The sequence below is a fragment of the Carcharhinus amblyrhynchos genome, chromosome 18 (assembly GCF_965287045.1).
Source record: "Carcharhinus amblyrhynchos chromosome 18, sCarAmb.v2.hapA, whole genome shotgun sequence".
Classification (NCBI taxonomy): domain Eukaryota; kingdom Metazoa; phylum Chordata; class Chondrichthyes; order Carcharhiniformes; family Carcharhinidae; genus Carcharhinus; species Carcharhinus amblyrhynchos.
This window is the reverse complement of record NC_137341.1, coordinates 49,610,192-49,635,246: the sequence shown is the minus strand read 5'-3', so window position 1 is coordinate 49,635,246 and position 25,055 is coordinate 49,610,192. Positions and strand designations below refer to the sequence as shown.

General features: G+C 41.4%; 1 protein-coding gene across 1 annotated transcript in view; it reads left to right on the top strand.

Annotated features, from left to right (window-relative positions):
• Positions 1-3,108: 3,108 nt before the first annotated feature.
• tdrd5 (tudor domain containing 5) overlaps positions 3,109-25,055 on the top strand; it is a 45,709-nt gene continuing 23,762 nt past the window's right edge. The window contains exons 1-8 of the mRNA XM_080206161.1: positions 3,109-3,337; positions 6,011-6,406; positions 6,813-6,982; positions 11,071-11,154; positions 15,468-15,524; positions 17,105-17,258; positions 18,439-18,486; positions 18,611-18,735. Coding sequence (XP_080062287.1) covers positions 3,109-3,337; positions 6,011-6,406; positions 6,813-6,982; positions 11,071-11,154; positions 15,468-15,524; positions 17,105-17,258; positions 18,439-18,486; positions 18,611-18,735 — 1,263 coding nt within the window. The remainder of the gene's footprint in view (positions 3,338-6,010; positions 6,407-6,812; positions 6,983-11,070; positions 11,155-15,467; positions 15,525-17,104; positions 17,259-18,438; positions 18,487-18,610; positions 18,736-25,055) is intronic.

Below are 25,055 nucleotides of genomic sequence, written 5' to 3'. Positions count from 1 at the left end.
CCACACAGACATGGAGAGAATGTGCAAACTCTATACAGACAGTGACACAAGCCGGGGGTCCCTGGTGCTGTAAGGCAGTAGTGGCAACCATTGTGCCACCGCGCTGCCGTGACCACTTCTGTGATCTTGATTTTAATCATTCCATCATTTGTGGCCTTACCTACAACTGCAAAAACCCTAAAGTCTGTAATTCCATCTGCAAACGTCTTGTGCCATCTTTAAGGTACCCCTGAAATCTACCTCTGACCAAACTGATCACCTGCTTTAACGTCCTGCCTGGCTTGGTGATAAATTTTGTTTAACACTACTTCTATGAAATGCTTTGGTGCATCTTACTATGTTGAAAGATGCTATATAAATGCAGATTGTTTAAAAACACTTTTACAAGTTCTCTTCTCCCCATTTGTATGTGTTGAGTAGTTGCTACATCTCTTCACCTGTTGGTTTCATAATTCTGCTTTGAATGACTTTTTTTGCCAGCCTGTAGAGTGAGTTGAGGAATGTCATTAAAGGTGCACAATGTCATCAACATTGAGGAGTCAGTTCTACAGCCACTACAGAGTATGGACAAGGTTTCTGATTTCTGGGTCTAGCTAATAGAGCTGAAAAATGTACTTTGGAAGTGTGGGGTAAATATAGTCAGTTCATTAAGGGTAAATTAATAAAGGGAGAGATAATCCTTTCTTTGACTGAGCCATTACTGGTTTTCTACTGACTTCTTGAGCAATCAGAGTTAACGGAGCAAAAAGATTGATTCGTGAGATGACATTTCCTTTTTGACATTCCCCTTTTTATTGTGATATTTAACTTTTCATTAAGCGCAAGAGAGCTGTAAGTATAGATGAAGCTTGAGGTTTAATTTGAAATGAAAAGTAACTAAGTTAAGCGTTAGAAACTCTTAATTCATTGACCAGCCTCAATAATCACTAAGTAGATTGCGATGTATTTACTGCTGTCTGACTTTGTTGTTTGGAGGGGTATGGGAATGCCACTGGATCAAGGTGGAGGTGGGATTAAGAGACATTCTGAAGTTGGGGTATGTAACTAACCACCATTCAGATTTCGTACCACCTCAAAATGTTTTAAGGGCTAAAATTACGTCCCTCTCTGTCGATCATGACTACAAGTATGGATATTTTATCATTATTGTAGCCCCTTGACTGCATTTTCTATGCCTTTCGTATTTTTCTTTTGGTAATGCTTTTTCCAATTTATCAATCATGTCATCTGCTCGTACACAAAGGACCATTATGACTCATTGCTCTAGTATCCCTTTCTATTCCATCTAGTTTTGATTTTTCGTGAACATTTTGATTTATTCAACAAATGTGCATTGGCCTTTATTCAATTTAACAGCTGTAAAAACCTTTAATATCTTTATGAAATTACATCTGAGTTAATATTTTGTTATCTGTAGTTGTATTTTAAATAACTAAGTATTTCCAAATTTTTACATTTTTGAGGGGAGGGTAGAGAGTTTTGGAAAGACCAGAAAAGTTAGTGGAACTTCCTCTGTAGCAGGAGAATGTATGGGTAGATTGGGGTTCATATTTTCTATATCTGGCAAAAAAAAGAGTAATATTGGGGTGGCACAGTGGTTAGCACTGCTGCCTCACAGCTCCAGGGACCTTGGTTCAATTCCAGCCTCGGGTCACTGTCACTGGAGTTTGTATGTTCTCCCCATGTCTGCATGGGTTTTCTCCAGTTGCTCTGGTTTCCTCCCACAGTCCAAAGACGTGCGGGTTAGGTTGATTGGCCATCCTAAATTGCCCCTTAGTGTCATGGGGATTGGCAGGATAAATCTCTGAGGTTACGGGAATAGGGCCTGGGTTGGATTGTGATTGGTGCAACCTGATGGGTCAAATGGCACTGCAGGGATTCTGTCATTCATTCTATGAATACCTTTTGCGTGGGATTCTCCGATCTCGACTTTGGCTGCCTTGCTGCAAATGAGAATGGAGAATTTGGCGTTCCAACCAAAATTCCAATCACTTTCAGTGGCACTGGAGAATCCCAGCCAAGGATGGAAGTTTTCGGTGTTTTTATGTTTCTCCTTGTTCAAAGGTGAACCATTTCCTCTGATGATTCATTCGCTGGGAAAATAAAATGTAAAACCCTTTTTTAAAACTCAATGGTCAAACTGAGTTGGCGAGGGTCTGGCAGATGGAGTACAATGTTGGTAAATGTGAGGTTATTAATTTTGGTAGGAATAACAGCAAAATGGACTATTATTTAAATGGTTAAAAAATTGCAGCATGCTGCTGAGCAGAGGAACCTGGGTGTCCTTGTGAAGGAATCTCAAGGAGTTGGTTTGCAGGTGCAGTAGATAATTAGAATTTTGTCCTTTATTGTGAGAGATGGAGTTTAAAAACAGCGAGGTTATGTTGCAGCTGTATAAGGTGCTGATGAGGCCACGCCTGGAGTACTGTGTACAGTTTTGGTTTCCTTACTTGGGAAAGGATATACCGGCATTGGAGGGGGTGCAGAGGAGATTCACTAGGTTGATTCTGGAGTTGAGAGGGTTGCATTATGAGGAGAGACTGAGTAGACTGGAGCTATACTCATTGGAATTCAGAAGAATGAGGGAGATCTTATAGAAATATATAAGATTATGAAGGGAATAGATAAGATAGCAGCAGGGAAGTTGTTTCCACTGGTGGGTGAAACTAGAACTAGGGGGCATAGCCTCAAAATAAGGGGAAGCAGATTTAGGACTGGGTTGAGGAGGGTTGTGAATGTGTGGAATTCTCTGCCCTGTGAAGCAGTTGAGGCTACCTCATTGAATGTTTTTAAGGCAAGGATAGATAAATTTTTGAACAGTAAAGGAATTAAGCGTTGTGGTGAGTGGGTGGGTAAGTGGAGCTGAGTCCATGAAAAGATCAGCCAAGATCTTATTGAATGGCGGAGCAGGCTGAAGGGGCAAGGGGGCCTACACCTGCTACTAGTTCGTATGTTCCTGTGAACTTTTTCACCCTGACTCTGGTCAAACTATTTTCTTCTAAATAGCTGTTTTTAAACTTAAAGGTGTTTTTAGTGAAGGGAAGTGGGAGAGGTAGTTTTGTGTAAGTTTTTATTGCTCTTTTTACGATTATTATTGCAGTGTCCAGCATGTCGGATCAGGAGAAGTTGCTGGAAGTTTTAAAGAAGGAGCTACGCTCTCTGCTGATTTCTGCCAGAAATAGCCTGACTCCTGCTGAACTGGAAAGGGATTACCACAGCATGATGGGGAAGCGGCTGCCTCTGTGTGCATTAGGTTACAAGTCTGTTCAGGAGCTTGTCTCCAATATACCAGATACTATCGAAATTCACACATGTGGAGATGGTATCCTTCTGAAAGGTAAGCAGGAACCTTCTGTTTCATACACCAAAAAAAAAATTCTTAGAGCCAGCTGATTTTTGGAAGTTTTTATTCTCTCTCTACTCCTTCAAACCTGAAGATTAATTTTATGCTGAGCGGCATCTCTGTTTGGAAAGCTAAACTGGAAACTTACTTTAAATTTTTTATTGATATTGTTGTATAGATGGATGTCCCATGTTCATTCTGATCTTGCCCCCTTTCCGGTAAAGGAGGTATCGAGTTTCCTTTATCAAATTAAAACTTCAAGAAATGAATGGTAAGAGGAGGAGACTCGATTGAAGTATGTAAGATCCTGAATGGTTTCGACATGGTGGATGTGGAAAGGATGTTTCCTCTTATGGGCAACATCAAGTGGCAAGACCCAGACCCAGCTCCAGAGTTCCTCTGGAGAACTGGCATGATCAGCATCTTCACAATGTTGTGACAAAAACTGCTGCAATGTGCTGGACATGTCACCAGAATAACTGACAAACGACTCCCTGAGTGAATTTTGTGTGGTGAACTACAGAACAGAGCATGCTGCCTTCAGAGCCAGAGGAAACGCTTCAAGGATACCCTGAAAGTCTCATTCAAGGATTTTTAAAATTGACACTGCATCATGGGAGGTTCCTGCCCAGGATCACTCAGACTGGAGGAGTGCAATTGCCAAAGATGGATCAGCACATGAGGAGCAAAGGATAACATCAGCCCAAAACGAGTGTAAGGCACGTGAAAACATGAGAACAGTGGCCCCCAACTACCTGCCAGCCTCACTTCCTGTCCTCGCTGCACTACAGCCTTTTGTGCCAAAATAGGACTCCTCAGCCACCTTCAGACCCACACAACCCAACACCTGGACGACAAATGAAGATGGTCTTCATTACTGAAGGATCAGTAAGAAGTCTCAACCCCAGGTTAAAGTCCAACAGGTTTATTTGGTAGCATGAGTTTTCAGAGTGTTGTCCCTTCACCAGATGAGTAACCTGGTGTTGTGAGACTACTTACTGTGCCTATCCCAGTCCAACGTAGGTAACTCCACATCATGGATACTGAAGGATGAATGATGATGGATATGCCACAGCAGATTCTTAATCACTATTCCCCATGTTTCCTCAGCACAACTTTCTTCTTATCTCCTTTTATGTGTTTGAGATTGAAGTTTTCAAAGTAGTGAAGGAATTTAAGCTAGGTAGGCTAGTTGAAATGGACAGGGAGACCAGCAGTCATGCATTCATGGTATAAAGCTAATGTATTGGGTTAGATGTTGGGACGTATTTCTTTTTCAGAGTTGTTATCCTGTCAATGTGTGGTAAGAAGTTGCAAAAATTCTTTAAATGGGATCTTGAATTCCTGAATAGAAGGCATTTCCAGCTGCTGGGAATATATTGCTCATTAATTGTGATTATCAGGAGCAATGGCTGGCACAATCACATGGAGCTTGACCATTACTCAAACCAGCCTCCCATCCATTGACTCTGTCTACATTTGCCTCAGAAAAGCAGCCAGCATAATCAAGGACCCCACACACCCTGGATATTCTCTCTTCCACCTTCTTCCATCAAGAAAAAGATACAAAAGTCTGATGTCACGCAGCAACCAACTTAAGAACAGTTTTTTTTCCTGCTGCCATCAGACTTTTGAATGGACCTACCTCGCATTAAGTTGATCTTTCTCTGCACCCAAGCTATGACTGTAACATTACATTCTGCACTCTCTCATTTCCTTAGCTACTACAGTATGCTTTGTCTGCATAGTGTGCATGAAACAATACTTTTCACTGTATACTGATACATGCGACAATAAATCAAAGCCGGAGCTTGACCGACTAGTAAAGCATCAGAGGTTTAGCCTGAGGGTCCAGATTTCAAGCCCCTATCTGGGCCCTGCTTTTGCTGTTCCCTAGTGGTCTAGCGGTTAGCATTCGATACTTTCACTGCCACAGCCCAGATTTGATCCCCGGTCAGGGAGCTGTCATCTATCTTGCACAGACTGACCATATGATCTAATGGATAAGACTTTGCTGCTTGTGTTGATGAGATCAGAAGATTGCTTAATTCCCTTAAGAAGTTGAAGAGGAATTCCCCCAAAAAATTCCCGAATTGGCTGCTGATTTTTCTCTCTTTTTAATCTTTCTCAGTAGATAACATTGTTCAGTGACTGGATGAATAGGCTTTATTGTTTTTTGTTATTCCTCTTTTGTTCATATGGAACCTAAGGAGCCAAATGCTCGGAAACTGAAAAGAGTTTTATATTTTTATAGTTAACCCTAGGACACTATCACATAGTTGGGTTTTTGTTTGGTAGATATATTAACACTGTTCTCAGCATTTGTATATTTAACTTACCTGATGAAGGGGCAGCACCCCAAAAGCTTGTGCTACCACATAAACCTGTTGGACTTTAACCTGGTGTTGTGAGACTTCTTACTGTGCTTACCCCAGTCCAACGCCAGCATCTCTACATTATTATTTAAATCGCCACCGTTAGATGACAGAATGTCTTCGCCGGCTATAGTTTTGGCATTAAACTATAACATATGGTGTGGGAAGATAATGCATTGCGTAGTAGGGATGTGATCTTGCAGGAATAATACAAAATATTTTGTTTTTAAGTCATTGTATAGAGTTTAAATTAAACTAATGGGAGCATTTAGTTTTTAAATTATTTTTCCAGGGGTTGGGAATGAAACAACAAAAGGAATTGAGGAGCTGGTGGCAAAGGCAAAAGTCTCTTCCAAGACCAGACGTAACTTGAGAAAAACTAGGTATGAACTCACGCAGAAGCAAACGTTCCTGCCCAGACGGTACAACACCACCCCGGTACTACCAGCGTTAGTGAAATGTGAACTGAGAGAGCTAGTGGCTTCCTTTCCTGGTGGTATCCTGCTCTCTGACTTTGACAGGTCATTTCTGAAGAAGTATGGACGGCCATTTCAATACACAAGATACGGCTTCTACTCCTTGCAGGAAGTTCTCAAAGCCGCTGGAAATGACCTTGAAATCCAACAAACACGTCAGGGTTCCCTGCTGCTGCTGAGAAACAAAAATAGAGAGACTCCACTTAAACAAGGTGGGTTTTTATTCAGGAGCTAATGTTTTTTGAACAATTAATTGCCTTTGAATTCGAGTGATTTATTTTGCTTTGAGTTTTTAATTACCATCCCTTCAAATGTTGATGCATTCAGGAGATAAATGATGGTGTTGATAGATGCTAGTGCTGCTCCTTGGCTGACCCCACAAACCATTCATAAATTGTGCTTTCTCTTGAGTGCCACTTAGAAAGCAGACCTTTTTCCCTCAGTTCAGCTTGGTGGAATCAAACATCTTATTAAAGAATTACAATGTTAGCTAGCAAAGTCTGGGATAAAATCTAAATACCCAGTCATACAGTTTGGAGAGGACGGAAACTTATGTAGTTTGTTCTTCCAGATGCTAATGCAAATTTCAACATCCAATTATATTTTGCATTGATTTAGGTAAACAGCTAAAGCAGCCCACTCAAATCAACCAAGACCAATCAAACGTGATAACAGTGCTGCCGGGCCCTGTCAAACCAGCCACAGGAAACCAAACTGTATCGTCTTTGAGGCCAGAGAACATGCCAGATCCTGCACCAGACACAAAGTACTTTGGCAGTTTGCAAAAGGTCTGCATTTATTTGGTTATCATAAGAGTGTAGGGTAGCATCATTCATTTTCTGTGTGTCAAATGTCAATGTGCTATCCCACAGACAGAAGGTGTCCTTAAGTGTTTGGAATATAGCCCACATAGGAAATAGGAGCATTCAGCTAAACCATGGCTGATCTTTTACCATAATGCCATTTTCCTGCACTAGAGTCAGAGAAATATATAGCGAGGAAACAGGCCCTTCAGCCCAACTCGTCCATGCTCACCAGGTTCCTAAACTTAACTGGACCCATTTGCCTGCGTTTGGCCCATATCATTCTCTACCTTTCTCAGCCATATACCTGTTCAAATGTTCTTTAAATGTTGTAATTGTACTCCTTCTACCACCTCCTCTGGCAGCTCATTCAATATAGGTACCAACCTCTGAAAATATATCCCCTCAGGTCCCTTTTAAATCTTACCCCTCTCATCTTAAACCTATGCCCTCTAGTTTTGGATTCCCCTACCTTGGGGAAAAGATCTTGGTTATTCACCTTATTCTATGCCCCTCATGAGCTTATAAACCTCCATATGCTCATCCCACGTCCCCCGTGCCTCTCCTTTATAATTCAAACCTTCTAGTCCCGGTAACATCCTTGTACCCCTTGATATCTTTAATATTTATAAATCTCTGGATCTCTGTCTTGAATATACTCAATGACTGACTCTCCTCCACCTTCGGGGATAGTTCCAAAGATTCGCCCCCATCTGAATGAAGAAATTTCTCCTCATCTCAATCCTGAATAACCTCCGTGTTTTTTTAACACTGAGACAGTGCCTTCTGTTCTAAAACCCACCCCAGCCATGGGAAACTCCTTGCTGCATCTACTCTGTAAGGTTATCTATCCAGTTGTAGAATAAAGAGGGGATGTTTGTTTTCTCGCAGAGAAAAATCAAATCCTGAACGAGTGTTCCCAGACTGCCTTTGTGGGCTTCATTCTATCATTGGGAGCATTATTCTTAATTAATCTTTTAACCTGAAAATGTTGCAAAGAAGAGGAGCAAAGTTAGATGGATTATAATCAGTGAGTTGTGTAGTGCCATTGTTTTGAAGGTAATAGTTTTGTTTTAAAGATCATATGGTTGCATCTCTCCCACTCACCCTGATTTATCTTTGGACATTTGACCTCATTAAGGACATTATATAACTGCAAATTGTTGACGACATTGCTCCCCCTTGCTCTGTGTTCGTTTCCATCCTGTGATGAGTTTGTACATTGTTCCCTCCATTATAATTAGTTTTCATCTGCACCCATGCTCTTTTATTTGTCATGATCTAGGTGTTTCCCACTGGCATTTTTCACACTGCTTTATTTCCAGTGATCCCTCTGGGACAACTTCACTATCAAACAATTGCCCATTTCTTCTGCAGATCTGCTATACAGCTTTCTTTTGTGGAGTTTGGTTTTGTATGATTCGTTCTATATCTTCTCTCTTACTATCTGATGTTTTGTTTATTGCTGCCTTTGATCTTTAAGGAAATGACTTGCTTTATCAATCTGTACCCAGCGTCTCATAAGAACATAAAAAATAGGAGCAGGAGTAGGCCATCTAGCCCTTCGAGCCTGCCCCGCCATTCAATAAGATCATGGCTGATCTGTCGTGGCTCAGTTCCACATTCCTGCCCTCTCCCCATAACCCTTAATCCCCTCGCTTATCAAAAACTCAGATAATGCACTTTTCTATCTTTGAAACCAAGTGTCCCAGTTGACCACTGATTATCCTCTGCACTATCTTCCTCTCTCACAATTTGACCTCCTGTGGCCTCACGTTGGGGAGACCAGAAAGGCAGTAAAAGATCCCGAAAGGCAGGGGGACGATAGATGAGATGGTTAAGAAGACATTTGGGATGTTTGCCTTTATTAGCCAAGGCATATATTTAAGAGGAGTGAGGAGCTATACAAAATGCTCATTTGGCCACAGCTGGAGTACTGTGTGCGATGCCTGTTGCCACACTATAGGAAGGATGTGCTTGCACTAGAAAGAGTGCCAAGGAGATTCATCAGAATGTTGCCTGGGCTGGAGTGTTTCAGATACAAAAAGAAGCTGGATGGGCTCAGATTGTTTTGCTTTGAGCAGAGAAGGCTGAAGGGCGAACCTGATTGAGGTGTACAAAATTATGATGGTTATCGATGGGTAAGAACTTTTTCCCCTTAGAAGGGTCAATAAGTAAGGAGAAGGAGATTTAGAGGGATTTGAGGAAAAACGTTTTTACTCTTAAAGGCTGGTGGGAATCTGGAATTTCACTGCCTAAAAGGGTGGTGGAAGTGGGAAGTTCTTCACAACATTGGAGAAGCATTTAGATGAGCACTTGAAATGCCATAGCATACAAGGCTATGGACCATATGCTGGAAAATGGAATTTGAATAGATACATCCTTGATGGCTAGCTTGGACACAATGGGCCGAAGAGCCTCTTTCTGTGCTGTAAAGTTCTGAGGTAAGGTCATCAAAGAATATGGAGGAAATGTAGGTAAGTGGAGATGCAGATCAACCAGAAGGTAATTGTATGCTGGAACAGAATCAAAGGACTGAATACCCTCCAATGAAAATTTATAAGCTGGTAAATAAAGAAGTGTAACCACTTGAAGTGTGCACCTTGGAAGAGAACTTGTATGAGTAAATGTCATATTTTGGTAAACCAGATAAAAGATTATTACAAATCTAAACGTTAGAAAAAATGAAATGGCAGAAATGCACAGCAGTCAGCATTTATTGCTTCATTTTGACAGTGTACCCCTCATCACAACCTTTCTGATGAAAGATGCACACCTGAAGCATCATTGTCTTGTATTTTCTCTTTTTACAGATACTGACCTGTCCTGGTTTGCATTTGCAGCATTGTATTGTCTATTACACCAGGTTGAGTGGCTATATTGCTACCTCTGGAGCAAGTAAGAAAAACAGGCACCACCCCATTCTAGCAATACCCGCTGATTTACATGTACTGGGCATGTGACCAACTCGGGGATTGTAATTCGTTCCTGTCTGTTTTCCAGCTAGTGTTACCTAGGAGTTTAACATTTAGAATCACTTCTGACGGCACCACAGATGGACATAATTGATACTGCAAGTTAAAGCCCATGTAGGAATTTTCATGTATTTTGAGATGTAAGGCTGCAATTTTAATAATCTATGTGCTGGTGCTCATCCAAAACTGTTCTCTATCAATGGAGATGAGGGAGAATAACTTGCTACAAGTGATCACCTACGGTATTCAGATAAAGGTATTTCAAGCACATTGGATAATTTGCCAAAGTTATTTCTGTTTCTATCTTGAGTGTAGACTGTTCAAATCTGGGTTTCAGCTGTCCCTCCAGAACTCCTGTTGAAACTCTTCCATGAAAGAAAATGACCATGATTTATTTTTTAGTGATAAGCATGGTAAAGAAATTCTGGTGACCGTGACTTGTGATTTTTTTTTTCCCCCTGCCTTGCCCACTCCACTACACCCATTTAGCTAGAATCATAGAATACCTACAGTGCAGAAGGAGGCCATTCAGGCACTGTCTAGGCCCTATCCCCACAACTCCACATATTTATTCCACTAATCTCCATGACATTAAGGAATAACTTAGCATGGCCAATCAACCTAACCCGCACATATTCAGACTGAGGGGGGGGGGAGCCGGAGCACCTGGAGGAAACCCACGTAGACATGGGGAGAATGTGCAGACTCCACACAGACAGTCACCCAAACTAGGAATGGAATCTGGGTCTCTGGTACTGTGAGGCAGCAGTGCTAACCACTGTGCCGCCCCGTTGGCCAGTTTTTGGTATTTAATGGAGTAATCTACATTGAAGGAGGTTATCATGGCTTTATAATCAACAAAATTGGTGGAGGCAAGTGAATGGTTTAATTGCTTTTATTGAAAGTAGACTGACCATTAGCCAACCGTAAATGAAAAGGCATGGACTGCCTGTCATCATTTTCTGATTCATGCCTGGGTCTAAATGGGATAAGGCAGGTGTCAGAAATTGTTGCTGTATTGTTCACTGCCTTCAACTCTGTTCTTTAATTGATGCTTTGTACTAATGTGGTTTTAACCTGTACATTTTGGTTTTCAAGCTTGTAGAAGACCTGAGGACGGTACTTGTAGATAAAGGGGTCGAAGGTACCATTGATTCACAAATGAAGGAGAAAATTCGGTTTGTAAGTAGAAAGTAAATATTGTTTCACTTTTTTTGTGTTGGAAGGGGGAAGGTTAAGGAGAGCAAGGAGGGATATATTTGTATTAAACTATGTGGTGGTAGGCTTGAAACTTAGACACTTTGAAAATAATTGTAGATGGGGGCAATTGATCCTAAAGTTTTAAAGCTACAGAGAAACATCATCTTTAATGTTTTTTTGATAGTGCAGATGGAAAACAAGTTCATAAAGAGCATTAAAATACCATATTTGTATTTCTTCAGCTAGGTTTAACAAGTAGGGTGTGATGCCACTATATGTGTAAGGTGGGGTTGCTTTAAGAGATAGTATTTTGCTACAAGAGTCAATTTGTCTGGGAAACTTGCAGCAAATGCTAGAAATGCAGTTAATAACTGATTTTAGCTAGGAATGTGCTACTTTGTAGAGTTAATGAATCTTTTGCTTATTTAACTTTTCCTGGGCTTTTAATAATTATTTATTGGTGTTGCAAGTAGACTTATGATAACACTGCAATGAAGTTACTGTGAAAATCCCCTAGTCGCAACATGCAACGCCTGTTTGGGTACACTGAGGGAGAATTGAGCGTGGCCAGTGTACCTAACCAGCACATCTTTTGGACTGTGGGAGGAAACCAGTGCATCTGGAGGAAACCCACACAGAAAAGGAGAGAACGTGCAGAAGCCAAAAAACAAACCCAGGTCCTAGCACTGTGAGGCAGTAGTGCTAACTACTGTGCCACCGTGCTGCCCTTATAAGGTTGATTAAGCAATCTTGTACAGTCTTGTAAGTTTTGATTAAGTTGATTGATGGAGTCTTGTGATTAATGGGAGAAACTAAGCTTGCAGGAAAGAAAGTGTTTCATTTTACAATACAAGCAGTTGCTACCTGGATCTGCTAGAAGAAGCAGGTGTCTCTCTGCCTTTCTTTCTCCAGAGATTTTCTGAAAGCTCCTGAACTGTTAACCTAAGTCACAAGCAAGAATGCCTGTGTTTCGCTAATTAATTATAAAGAGGGATTTAAATCTATAGGGGAAATTTTACTTGTTTGGAACTCATAGAGATAGATTAGCAGTTAAGAATTGTATCTTGTATTGTTCAATCGTTAAAAGTTAAGCAAATTCATTTGTTATAGTTAAACCATGTTGTTAAATAAAGTTTGTTTTGCTTAAAAGCTTCCCAGTTTATCAGTAGAATTGCACCTGGAGTGAAACATTTATGCCAAAGTAGAAAATTGTTGGGGTCTAGTTTGGCTTCATAATATCTCTTAGGGTTTCTGATCAGGTATCCTAACAAGGGTCACATTGGCTGTTAGTCACTCATGCATTTTAAAACTGTAAACAAACATACAGTCAAATATACAACCCAGTATTTCAAAACTATTAAGTTTGTGGCTCCAACATAATTTCAGAGACTGTTCACTGAACAGATGTGATAGATTGATTGTCATTTCCTGCTCATCTTAAGGGAGATGGGGAAAGATTGACTTGAATTTACAAGACCAATTTTGTGGTTCCTGGAAATATTTTTTTTCATGTTTTCGATCCATTTATTTCCTCTTTTTCTTATGAGAGAGACTGAGGGTAAAATTCCCCAGTACAATCTTTGGGGAAAAGTGTGGTTGAGCAATTTTTTTAGATTTGGGGGAGGGTGAACTTACTGTTATCAGTCAGTGACGACTAGCAAAATGATGTTGGGGTCACTGTGACCAAATTGTGAGTAAAAGTTTTATCAGTGGATAAATGGTGCCTTGTTCAGAACATTCAATCTTTTGAAAACTGAATACCTGACTCTCGGGTATTGAGTAGAAACTTCCCATTGATTTAGGAATATATCCCAATTTCAATTAATTATTCAAGTATTTATATTGGATGAATTCACAAGATACATTTCCAAAATGTCCAGGCCTGAAAATTTTAAGCACTCTTACTTTCAAACTGGACCAAGCACTTACAATCCCACTGAATGTTGAAGTATTATGTTAGAATGGAACGCAGATTGCGGGATGTGATACTAATCTTGTACTGGGTCTTAATACTCCAGATGTGCGCAGTTCTGGTCGCCTCACTACAGGAAGGATGTGGAATCTATTGAAGGTGCAGAGGAGATTTACAAGGATGTTGCCTGGATTGGGAGGCATGCCTTATGAAGATAGGTTGAGGAGCTAGGTCTCTTCTCCCTGGAGAGACGAAGGTTGAGAGGCAACCTGATAGAGGTTTATAAAATGTTGAGAGGAATAGATAGGGTGGATTCTCGGAGGCTATTTCCCAGGGCTGAAATGGTCACTATGAGAGGACACAGGTTTAAGGTGCTGGAAAGCAAGCACAGAGGAGATGTCGGGGTAAGTTTTTCACTCAGAGGGTGATGAGTGAGTGGAATCGGCTGCCGTCGGTGGTGGTAGAGGCGAACTCGCTGGGGTCTTTTAAAAGACTTCTGGATGAATATATGGGATCTGATGGGATTGGGAGTTACAGTTAGTTCTATGGCTTCGTAGGTAAAGATGTGTTCGGTGCAACTTGTGGGCCGAAGGGCCTGTTTGTACTGTAGTGTTCTATGTTCTGTGGTTCCGTACCATTGTGAATTTCTGATTGCCATTGCCATATTACAGGAAGAACATTGTGGCAGTGGAAAATCTGTAGCAAAGGACTTAAAACATCGATGCTGAGCATCAGATGCCTGACTTACAGGGAGAGACTACAGAAGCTGAATTTACTTGCCAGATATAGATATTCAGGATCCTTGAGGATTATACAGCTATTTGAGCTCTGATAAATTGCTTATCCAGCACTGGGATTCAAAGTTAGGGGGACAGGTAGATCAGAGAGTTGTTTCAGAGGGGGATTAATGCTTGGAATGGCAGCCCAGGGAAGCAATTGAGTTGAAGAACAATAATAGTTTTGAGATAGTGAGCCAGTGATTTTGCCAATTAGCAAGCAAATCCTGTAAGGATATAGATTGGGAATGTGAATTTGAATTTTGAAAGAACAGAGAGGACAGTGGCCAGAGCTTTATTCATTCATCTGCTACTGAATAACATTGGTCAAATGTTGGTCAAAATGCAAAATGTCTACAAACAAATAATCCCTGTAGTCACTCAAAGTAGCAAAAAGCAAACCACCTGGAAGTCAAGTGGGATAATTGAATGATTGACTTACAAACTTTCACCGCTGAAAGATGCCACGCAATAGATATGTGCACACCCTTGTGAATAGCTTTTGGGAAATATTGGAGGATGAAAATGAAAATGATTTGACCAGAGCAAAATGATTGCTGTATGAAAAGAGCATGAGCTCATGCCAATATATCATAAGCTTCAGACTTGATGGCTATGAATTTTAGAGTTTTTCATTCTCGATAGTACAGAACTTGAGTACTGTTGAAAAAATAGAGATGCTGTCAAAGCTTTTTGCCTTGTACTCCTCAAGATATAATACAAGTACCAAATTTCCAAACCAAATTTCACATGTTCAGAATAGGCAGAGTGCTGATTGGACTCGGCCAGCTAAGGCTTGCAAAACTCAGAACATGATGTTTCACAATTGGTCAGCACTTGCAGATCAATCTAAATGTGCTAAGAATTACACGTGTGATTTATGTTATGATTATTAGTCAGGTTCACAATATGGCTCACTTAGGCTTGCTGGCAGCTAAATATATAGGTATGCGGGATCCAGCCTGCTGCAAGCAAAAGGAACATGTCCAGGCATTGTGCTGTTTTTGAATTAAAAAGCTTGGGAGACAATAGTTCCCTGGCTCATTCTCCATTACAATGATTGGCAAGTGGAGTCTGATTAAGGCCGTCAGCAACTTTTCTCATGCAATATGAATTGTTGCTCCCTTTTAAAATTTGATCTTGTGTCTGTCCTAATGAGCCAAGACAAAAAAATTTGTCAGCACATCTTTTTCAACAATTTCCATTATTTGTGGCATTGTTTGTTGCAAGTTAATTTATTCGTTTTCCTCCTAAAATAATTCATTAAATGTTGGTGCCAAAATGCCACACACTTTTGAGGCTAATATTGAATTTTCTATACTGGAAAATTTGCCGTATTTTATGGTAAGAGCTCAGATGGTTCTGGCTCTCTTTTGTCTGCTCTGTGGCACTGATTGGTTTTGAAATCCTTCATTTTCTTTGGCAGATTCAAATTCAGAATTTAAAATTGATTTATACTGGATGCTGTGCGAATCTTATATCGAGACCTGGAACTGCAAGCTTCACTGACTTCAGATTAGTTTAGCCAGAACTTGGGAATGAAAAGTATGTTCTTAGTTCAGTTCTGCATGCGGTTTCTGATTTGATCTATTCTGTCTCTAATTTAGACAGTAGCACGACGACCTAATGGGTTATTGGCATCCAAACTCCCAACGGAATTCAAGGTAACTCCAGAATCCATAAATATCAAACATGCATCTGTGAACTTATGTACAAGAATAAGGCTGTGGGTTAGCCTGTTCATTCAGTAAAGCATCTTAATAGAATCTTTAAAATGATAATTGGTTGAGAAGGTTGCTTGTACATCACTAACATCCTCTGAATTTTAGTAAAGTACACTTGCTAAATTATGTTGACGTTTTTAATGAGCTGATAAGATAAACAGATAGTCAGAAGCTTTTTCCCAGGATGGGAGAGTCAATTACTAGGGGGCATAGGTTTAAAGTTTGAGGGACAAGATTTAAAGGAGATGTATGTGGCATTTTTTTTTTACACAGAGGGTGGTGGGTGCCTGGAACTCACTGCTGGGTGGAATAGTGGAAGAAAATACGATAGTGACTTTTAAGGGGCATCTGGACAAATAAATGAATAGGATGGGAATAGAGGGATATGGTCCCTGGGATGGTAAGGGGTTTTAGTTCATTCGGGAAGCATGGTTGGGGCAGGCTTGGAGGGCTGAAGGGCCTCTTGCTGTGCTGTAATTTTCTTTGTTTTTGTCTTTTTTTTAATCTCCTGAATGTGTTATTTTAGCCAATTAGCCATTTTCTTAGCCATCCTTGACATTTTTGTAATGAATTTCAACTAACTGTTAAGTAATATCGAATAATTCAAAAAATATGATTCAGTATATTTTGTTGCTTTCAAATAGAATTCAGAAGTTTTGCCTCTACCTTGTTCAGAACTTTCTCTTCATTCATTTTTATGGAATAGAATTGCCTTGTTATCCTGGCAGTTTTGGAGCAGGGAAGAAATTCTTCCGGTAGTCAGTCATCGATTTGAAACATGTTTGGGCACCCCACCCTTGGTATGAGCCCACTCAATCCTTTTTAGTGGAACATGATAATGTAATGTACGTGTAAAAAGACCACTTTGGCTGGATGAAGTTACACAAATTACCACATATTTTGTAAAAAGTGATTGTCAGCTGCTTCTTACAATCTCGTTTTGTCCTACCTGATCTTAACCAACCGTTCGTTAAATCACCAAGTGTGATACTGAAACTTCACTAAAGTTTGCCGTAGTTTTCCTTTCCAACGTACAGAAGATGTACAAATTGAATATTGTCTTTTGACAGGAAGGGGCAGGGATACCTAGGAACACCTATTGAAGCAAATATAATTTTTTAAAGTTTATTTCTTAGTGTCACAAGTAGGCTTATGTTAACACTACAATGAGTTATTGTGAAAATCTCCTAGTTGCCACACTCCACTGCACTGAGGGAGAATTCAGCATGGCTAATGCACCTAACCAGCATGTCTTTCAGACTGTGGGAGGAAACCGGAGCACCCGGAGGAAACCCATAGACTCGGGGAGAATATGTAAACTCCACACAAACAGTGACCCAAGCCAGCAATCAGACCTGTGTTCCCGGCGCTATGAGGCAGCAGTGCTAACCACTGTGCCACCCTATTCTTGAGGATCCACAACGTAGTTTGTGTCCTGTTGGGCATTTAGTGAGCAAACTACTTCCAACTAACAGCAGGCTAATGGCTTAATCAGAAAATATCGTTTGCTTGACTTTCAGAATATTTTTGGAATGGAACTTCCCTTAAAGGATTTGGGCTTCTATAGTGTGACTGAACTTGTTGGTGCCTTAAGTGATACCCTGTGTGTGGAACGTGACTCAGTTAACCAGGACTGGCTGGTCTTCGACATCAAACACTGCAAGTCACTTAAAAGTAAAAGGCTAATAAAGCACTGTTTGTTTTCTGTTGATTACAAAATGTTCTCCTTTCGGCAAATTCTTGAGGTCGCAGTCATGTTTTAGATTCCTACAGATTTGTTGTGTTCGTTAAATATTGAAATAAACTTTTCTAAATTCTTCTCTACATTTTCTTAGCCTTTAGAAGATTGTGAAAACAGTGGCTAGGGTTTCTCTTCCACACCTGTGGAAAATGCCTGATATTTTATCCAGTATCATCTTATATTTACAATGTTGATAAAAGGGTTTGTCATTCTATCAACTATATGGCTGCAAAATAACATAAGTCTGGGAAATCTCAATCTAGTTCCCAGTGGGTCTGGGTCTGTAGTATATAGTTTAAAGTTTGTTTGTTTATTTATTTATTAGTGTCGCAGGTAGGCTGACATTAACACTGCAATGAAGTTACTGTGAAAATTCCCTAATAATCATACTCCGGCGCCTGTTCGGGTACGCTGAGGGAGAATTTAGTGTGGCCAATGCACCTAACCAGCACGTCTTTCAGCCTGTGGGAGGAAACCCACAGGGAGAAAGTGCAGACTCCACTCAGACAGTGACGTAAGCTTGGGAATTGAACCTGGGTTGTTGGTGCCGTGAGGCAGCAGTGCTAATCACTGTGCTACCATGTCGCCCCATAGTTGCATTGAATTAGGAATCTCACACCAAAGCTCTAATGTGTGGGGAAGGAAAATTCACATTCAAATATTTGGTGCTGACCTTAAATTTGGATTCAAGCATACTATTGAGAATGCGTGGAAATAAACTATAAGACCAGACTAGATTAAGGCAATCCATCAGCCTGATCCCATAGCTCTAAGATTATTGTATCCTTTCTCTGTCAAATAGCCATCCTATGTTCTCCTGAATTTAGCAACATATTCCATTGTGTCCCCCAGCAGTCTGCTTCACACAGTCATAACTTTGCAGTTAAATTTAAACTGTCTGTTTACCTTCCCTCTTTTGAGTATCTGTTTAGTACTTTGTAGAATTTGTGATCAACAACTGTGTGTTAAAAGCTTAATTTATCCATTCCCCTGAGGAGCTTGCAAATGTCTGTTACTTCTGAGCTATCTTTCTCCAGTGTAAACATTTCTGGTGGCATTACTATTCAATCTCAAGTGATTAACTTGTTTCACTTTTGTATATTTTAATGCCAGGATGTACCCACTACAGTATGGCTACCAGCACTGCACACAGTATTCCAGGTGGGGCTGCAGCATTTTATAAAAGATGTACCATAGGAGATTAATATAGAAAATCTTTTCTACTTTTCTTCAGTGCAAATACTTTAATATCATCATCGGTTTTTAATGTCTTCTTCTTTTCTAGAGCAAGTGGAATCGCAACTCAACAGAATCAATTCATTGCCATCTGCAGACCGAAAGAATGCGTTTATAGCAGACAATTGGGAGCCTGAAAAGAACTTCAGTCTTCAAACATTTAATGTGGAAAAGGTAAAGATTAAAATCATTTTCAATTTAAAATTTTATCTTGAATAATATTATTGTTATGATTATTATTCCTCAATCCTGTTACTGGTCCAATGCCCGGAATTTCCCATGTAAGTGCAACCTGGAATCTGTACCTGAGATTACACCTATTTCTGTGGCCGCTTTGGCACTGGCAAGTTGCGCTCACGTATCTTGTGCATGGGTTAATGAAATTGACAAATGTAAGGGATGTATAAATAATGTAATTGGAATGAGGTCTCAAAGGTGGAAGTTAGAAATTTCCTTAGAGACAAGCTGGGAGTACAAGCCAACTAGTGCACAACTCATTGTCAAAGTTCTTTTTCATTTCTTTTTAGCTCAGTTTACATTGTTCTGTAGACAGTCTTCATTGACACAAATCTTTCCCTACTCGTAGCTGACCTATTTAAAGGAGAAAGCTGTTAGGAAGACGGAAGGGGAGTCGGCAACACAGTCATGGGTGTATGAGGAATGTAGTAGGGGGCCTGAGAACACAGCCTTGTGGAGCACCAGTGTTGACGGTGATCATGGAGGAGGTGTTGTTGCTCATCCTACTGATTATGGTCTATGAGTTAAGAACTTGAGGATCCGGTCACAGAGGGAGGAGCCAAGACCCAGGCCACAGAGTTTGGAGATGAGTTTTATGGGAATATTAGTGTTGAAGGCTGAGTTGTTGTCGATAAATAGGAGTCTGACATAGGTGTTCTTGTTATCTAGGTATTCCAGGGTTGAGTGCAGGGCTAGGGAAATGGTGTCTGCTGTGGACCTATTGCAGCGGTAGGCAAACAGTAGTGGATCCAGGTAGTCCAGGAGACTGGAATTGATTTGAGCCATGACTAACCTTTCGAAGCCTTTCATAATGATGGATTAATGCCACACATTAGTACCACATATTGGATTTCATCAACACTGTGATGAAGTTACTGTGAAAATCCCCCAGTCACTGCTCTACGGCACCTGTTCAGGGACACTGAGAGAGAATTTAGCATGGCCAATGCACCTAACCAGCACACCTTTTGGGCAGTGGCAGGAAACCAGAGCGCCCAGAGGAAACCCACGCAAACACGGAAAGAATATGCAGACTTCGCATAGACAGTGACCCAAGCCGGGAATCGAACCTGGGTCCCTGGTGCTATAAGGCAGCAGTGCTAACCACTGTGCTACCGTGCCACCCACTGAAAGGCCACTCTTATAACTTGTATCAATTTAACTTAATTCTGTGTAAACTGCTTTTTTATAGAGGATCTCCTAGCATCAAAACCTTTGCAGAATGCTATTACCAGTTTCTGACAACCACGGGACTTGAACCCTAACCTGCAATTTTGCTATATTATTCATTCCATTTTCTGGGATATAGGATCAGTGTATTACGATCCCTGTAAGACTAATAACCTTACAGAAACCGATCTAGATTCCCAGTGACTAACTTAAAGGAATCACATGATAAGGTTTAAGGTAAATTTTTAGGACTTTTGCTGTACCAAACTAACATCAAGTAAACATTATTTAGGCAACTAAAACTCTAAACTACAGAAAAGATACAACCTCTACAATGCAGAAGGAGGCTATTAGGCTCTTCGAGTCTGCACTGACCACAATCCCACTAGTCCTATCCCCATAACCCCACATATTTACCCTTCTAATCTCCTGACACTAGGGTCAATTTAGCATGGCCAATCAACCTAACCCACACATCTTTTTACTGAGAGAGGAAACCAGAGCACCAGAGGAAATCCATGCAGATATGGGGAGAATGTGCAGACTCCACACGGCAGTGACCTCAGGCCGAATTGAACCCTGGTGCTGTGAGGCAACAGTGCCAACCACTGCGCTGCCCAGATGACCCATATAAATGTCTTAACATGACTGATAATCCCACACCATGTTGGTACTCTCCACAGAATTGAAGTTTTTTTTGAAGAAGCAGTCCAAAGTCACTTTCCTTTCCTAATTGGTTTACCTGTTCCTGTTTTGCTTCATCATAACACCCAGCAACTGTTAAGAATCCTTTCCCTCTGTCTTCCGAGAAATCCAGAGTTGACCCTGATAATTCCTTCCCTTGGCCGTGCCTGGACAAATCTTTCAAAATTCTTCAATTCCTGCTCGTTCCTGCTTCTCCTCAGCTAGGTGAGCAGCTGCCATCAGTATTCCGCTGGGAAGCTAACACACAGCAGCCTGTTCCTTGCTGCCTGTTGCCACTGATGTCTCTGCCTCTCTCTTTGTCTCTCTCTTGGCATCTAAAATCAGTGAGACAGAAAGTCTGCAATAACATGACCATCTGCTTCTGCCTTTGTTTACAGGTGTTAAAATCTGGCACACGCGTTTCAACAGCATTTAAACAAGCCTCTGGTCTCCATGGTAACCAAGCCCCACAGGCCTGTCATTGGGCAGAACTTGTAGTAGTTCACACAACTCTCTTTTCTCCGTTTTATGTAACGAGGTAGTTTAAAACATAACCATCTTACAAAACCTTGCTTGCGCGCTCTCTCTCTCTCTCTCTCTCTCTCTCTCTCTCAACCTTTCCACAGCTTAACAGTGCATAGGTCAGACTTTCTGCAGCTAATTATTTCTGGAACAGGTTGCCAGTCTGTCACCAGGGGCTTGTAGAGTGAGGGGCATTACACCACATCAAGCATAGCCACTCCCTCTCACACACTAACAAGCTAAGAGGCAATTTAGCTTGGCTAATCTAGCTAACTGGCATGTCTTTGGACAGTGGAAGGAAACCAGAAATCCAGTGAAAACCCATGCAGACGTTGAGAATGTGCAAACCCAACAAAGAAAATTACAGCACAGGAACAGGCCCTCTGGCTCCCCAAGCTTGCACTGACCGTGCTGCCCGACTGAACTAAAACCCCCTACCCTTCCGGATACCATATCCCTCCATTACCATCCTATGCATGTATTTGTCAAGTCACCCCTTAAAAGTTACTATCATCTCGGCTTGTACTACTTACCTCAGTGGTGAGTTCCAGGCACCCACCATCCTCTATGTTTAAAAAAAAAACTTGCCTCGTACATCTCTTTAAACCTATGCCCCCTAGTAATTGACTCTTCCACCCTGGGGGAAAAAGCTTCTGATTATCCACTCTGTCCATGCCTCTCATAATCTCGTAGACTTCCATCAGGCTGCCCCTCCACCTCCATTGTTCCAGTGAGAACAAACCAGTTTTTTCCAACCTCTCCTCCTAGCTAATGCTCTCCATACCAGGCAACATTCTAGTAAATCTTTTTGTACCCTCTCCAAAGCTGCCAAATCCTTCTGATAATGTGGCAGCCAGAATTGAACACTGTATTCCAAGTGCGGCCTAACTAAAGTTCTATAAAGCTGCAACGTGACTTGCCAGTTTTTAAACTCAGTGTCCTGGCCGATGAAGGCAAGTATGTCGTATGCCTTCTTGACTACCTTCTCCACCTGCGTTGCTATTTTCAGTGACCTGTGTACCTGTACACCCAGATCCCTTTGCCTATCAATACTCTTAAGGGTTCTGCCATTTACTGTATATTTCCTATTTGTATTAGACCTTTCAAAATGCATTACCACATGTTTGTCTGGATTAAACTCCATCTGCCATCTCTCCGTCCAAGTCTCCAACAAATCTATATCCTGCTGTATCCTCCGATGGTCTTCCACCAACCTTTGCGTCATCCGCAAACTTACTAATCAAACCAGTTATGTTTTCCTCCAGAACATTTATATATATTACAAACAGCAAAGGTCCCAGCACTGATCCCTGAAGAACGCCACTTGTCACAGCCCTCCATTCAGAAGCGCAGCCTCCCACTGCTACCCTATGTCATCAATGACCGAGCCAGTTCTGTATCTACCTTGCCAGATCACCTCTGATCCCATGCGACTTCACCTTGTGCACTAGTCTACCATGAGGGACCTTGTCAAAGGCCTTATTGAAGTCCAAGTAGACAACATCCACTGTCCTACCCTCATCAATCACCTTCGTCACTTCCTTGAAAAACTTGATGAAATTAGTGAGACACGATCTCCCTTTCACAAAACCATGTTGCCTCTCACTAATGCGTTCACTTATTTCCAAGTGGAAGTAAATCCTGTCTTGAAGAGTCCTTTCCAATAATTTCCCTACCACTGATGTGAGGCTGACCAGCCTGTAATTACCTGGATTATTCTTGCTACCCTTGTTAAACAAAGGAACAACCATTGACTATTCTCCAATTCTCTGGGATCTCCCCTGAAGCCAATGAGGATACAAAGATTTCTCTCAAGGTTCTGGCAATTCCCTCCCTTGCCTCTCTCAGTATTCTGGGGAATATCCAATCAGGCCCTAGGGACTTGTCTACCTTAATGTTTCTCAAGAGCCCCAATACCACCTCCTCCTTTTTGATCTCAACATGACTCAAACTATTTACACATCCTTTTCCAGTCTCCTCATCCACCAGGTCCTTCTCTTTGGTGAATAGTGATGCAAAGTACTCATTTAATACCTCGTCCGTTTCCTCTGGCTCTATGCATAGATTCCCTCCCCTGTCCCTGAGTGGGCCAACCCTCTACCTGGCTACCCTCTTGCTCCTTATATATGTATAAAAAGCCTTGGGATTTTTCTTAATTCTGCTGGCCAATGACTTTTTGTGATCCCTTTCAGCCCTTCTTATTCCTTTCTTAAGTTTCTTTCTACTTTCCTTATATTTCACACTTACTTCCATGTGGTCCCACCTCCAAGCCTCGACAAATGCTTCCCTTTTCCCTTTGACTATCCTCACAATATCTCTCATTATCCAAGATTCCCTAAATTTGGCATACTTATCCTTCATCCTTACAGGAATGTGTCAGTCCTGAATCCCTATCAACTTACACTTGAAAGCCTCCCACATGCCAGATGTTGACTTGGCCTCAAATATCTGCCCCCAATTTACAAGAACGTACTACCAAGTTACCACCAACACATTTCCTGTTCCACCAGAAGCCCAAACGTCCTAGACTACTGCTACACAAATATTAAACATGCCTACCACTCTATTGCCACCCACACTTTGGCAAATCAGACCACAAGGCTGTGCTCCTGCTTCCAGCTTGCAAGCAAAAACTGAAGTGAGAGAATCTATCAAAGAAAGCCATGCAAAGTTGGTCTGAGAAATTGGGTAATCTCCTACAGGACTGCTTGAAGTCAGTGACTGGTCAGTATTTAAATACACTGCGACCAGCCTGAACAAGTACGCTACTACAGTAACTGACTTCATTAGTAAGTGTGTGGAAGACTGTGTGCCAAAGAAGCAAATCCTTGTATTCCCCCACCCAACACCATGGATGAATAGGGATATCCACTGCTTGCTGAACTCCAGATCTAAGGCGTTCAAGTCAGGCAATCCTGACCTATACAAAGAGCCAGATACAATGTAAGGAGATCCATCAAAGATGCCAAAAGACAGCGTCGGACCAAGCTAGAATCCCAGGCTAGCCACGCAGACCCCCACCGACTATGGCAAGGTCTGCAAGACATAACAGGGTACAAGTTGAAGGCACGTAAAATCGCTGGCTCCAATGCACCCCTCTCTCTCTCTCTCTCTCTCTCTCTCTCTCTCTTTCCCCCACCCCCTGCCGTCGCCTCTACACCCCTCTTGCGCAAGCGATCACTGACAGCACTGGGAGCCCTGGATGACCCTGTATCTGGGGTCACCATTGCAGATGTGAGAGCAGTTTTCTTGAAGATCAATCCACGAAAAGTGACTGGCCCAGATGGGGTACCTGGACAAGCACTCAGATTCTGCGTGGATCAGTTGGTGAGGGTATTCGCAGACACCTTCAGCCTCTCTTTACAAGAATCTGAGGTCCCTGTTTACTTTAAGAAAACAACCATCATCCCAGTACCTAAGAAAAACCAAGCAGTATGCCTTAATGACAATTGTCCAGTGGCTGTGACATTCATCATTATGAAGTGTTTCAAAAGGCTAGTCATTGCATGAATCAATTACAGCGTCCCAGACTGCCTGGATCTACTACATTTGCCTATGCAGACTACCACAGCAGACACCATCTCCTTGGCCCTGCTTCTCGTAATCCAAACAAATCAGATGTCATGGTAATTCCAGTAGTTATAGCTTCTAACACCAACAACTCTGAGGTTCTATTGTTTTAACTACCACTTGATCTCCATAGTGATGGAGCTTTTGGGCTAGGTATACAAACAATAGTCCCTAGACAAAAGTGTTGAACTCTGAATTGGAAATGCTGATAGCTCCAGGATAGAGACTTGGAGTACTCATAAAAGGCCATTCAAAGTATTTACCAATCTTGATAGGCAAGTTGGGCTAAGTTCTCATCTTGTATCGCTCAC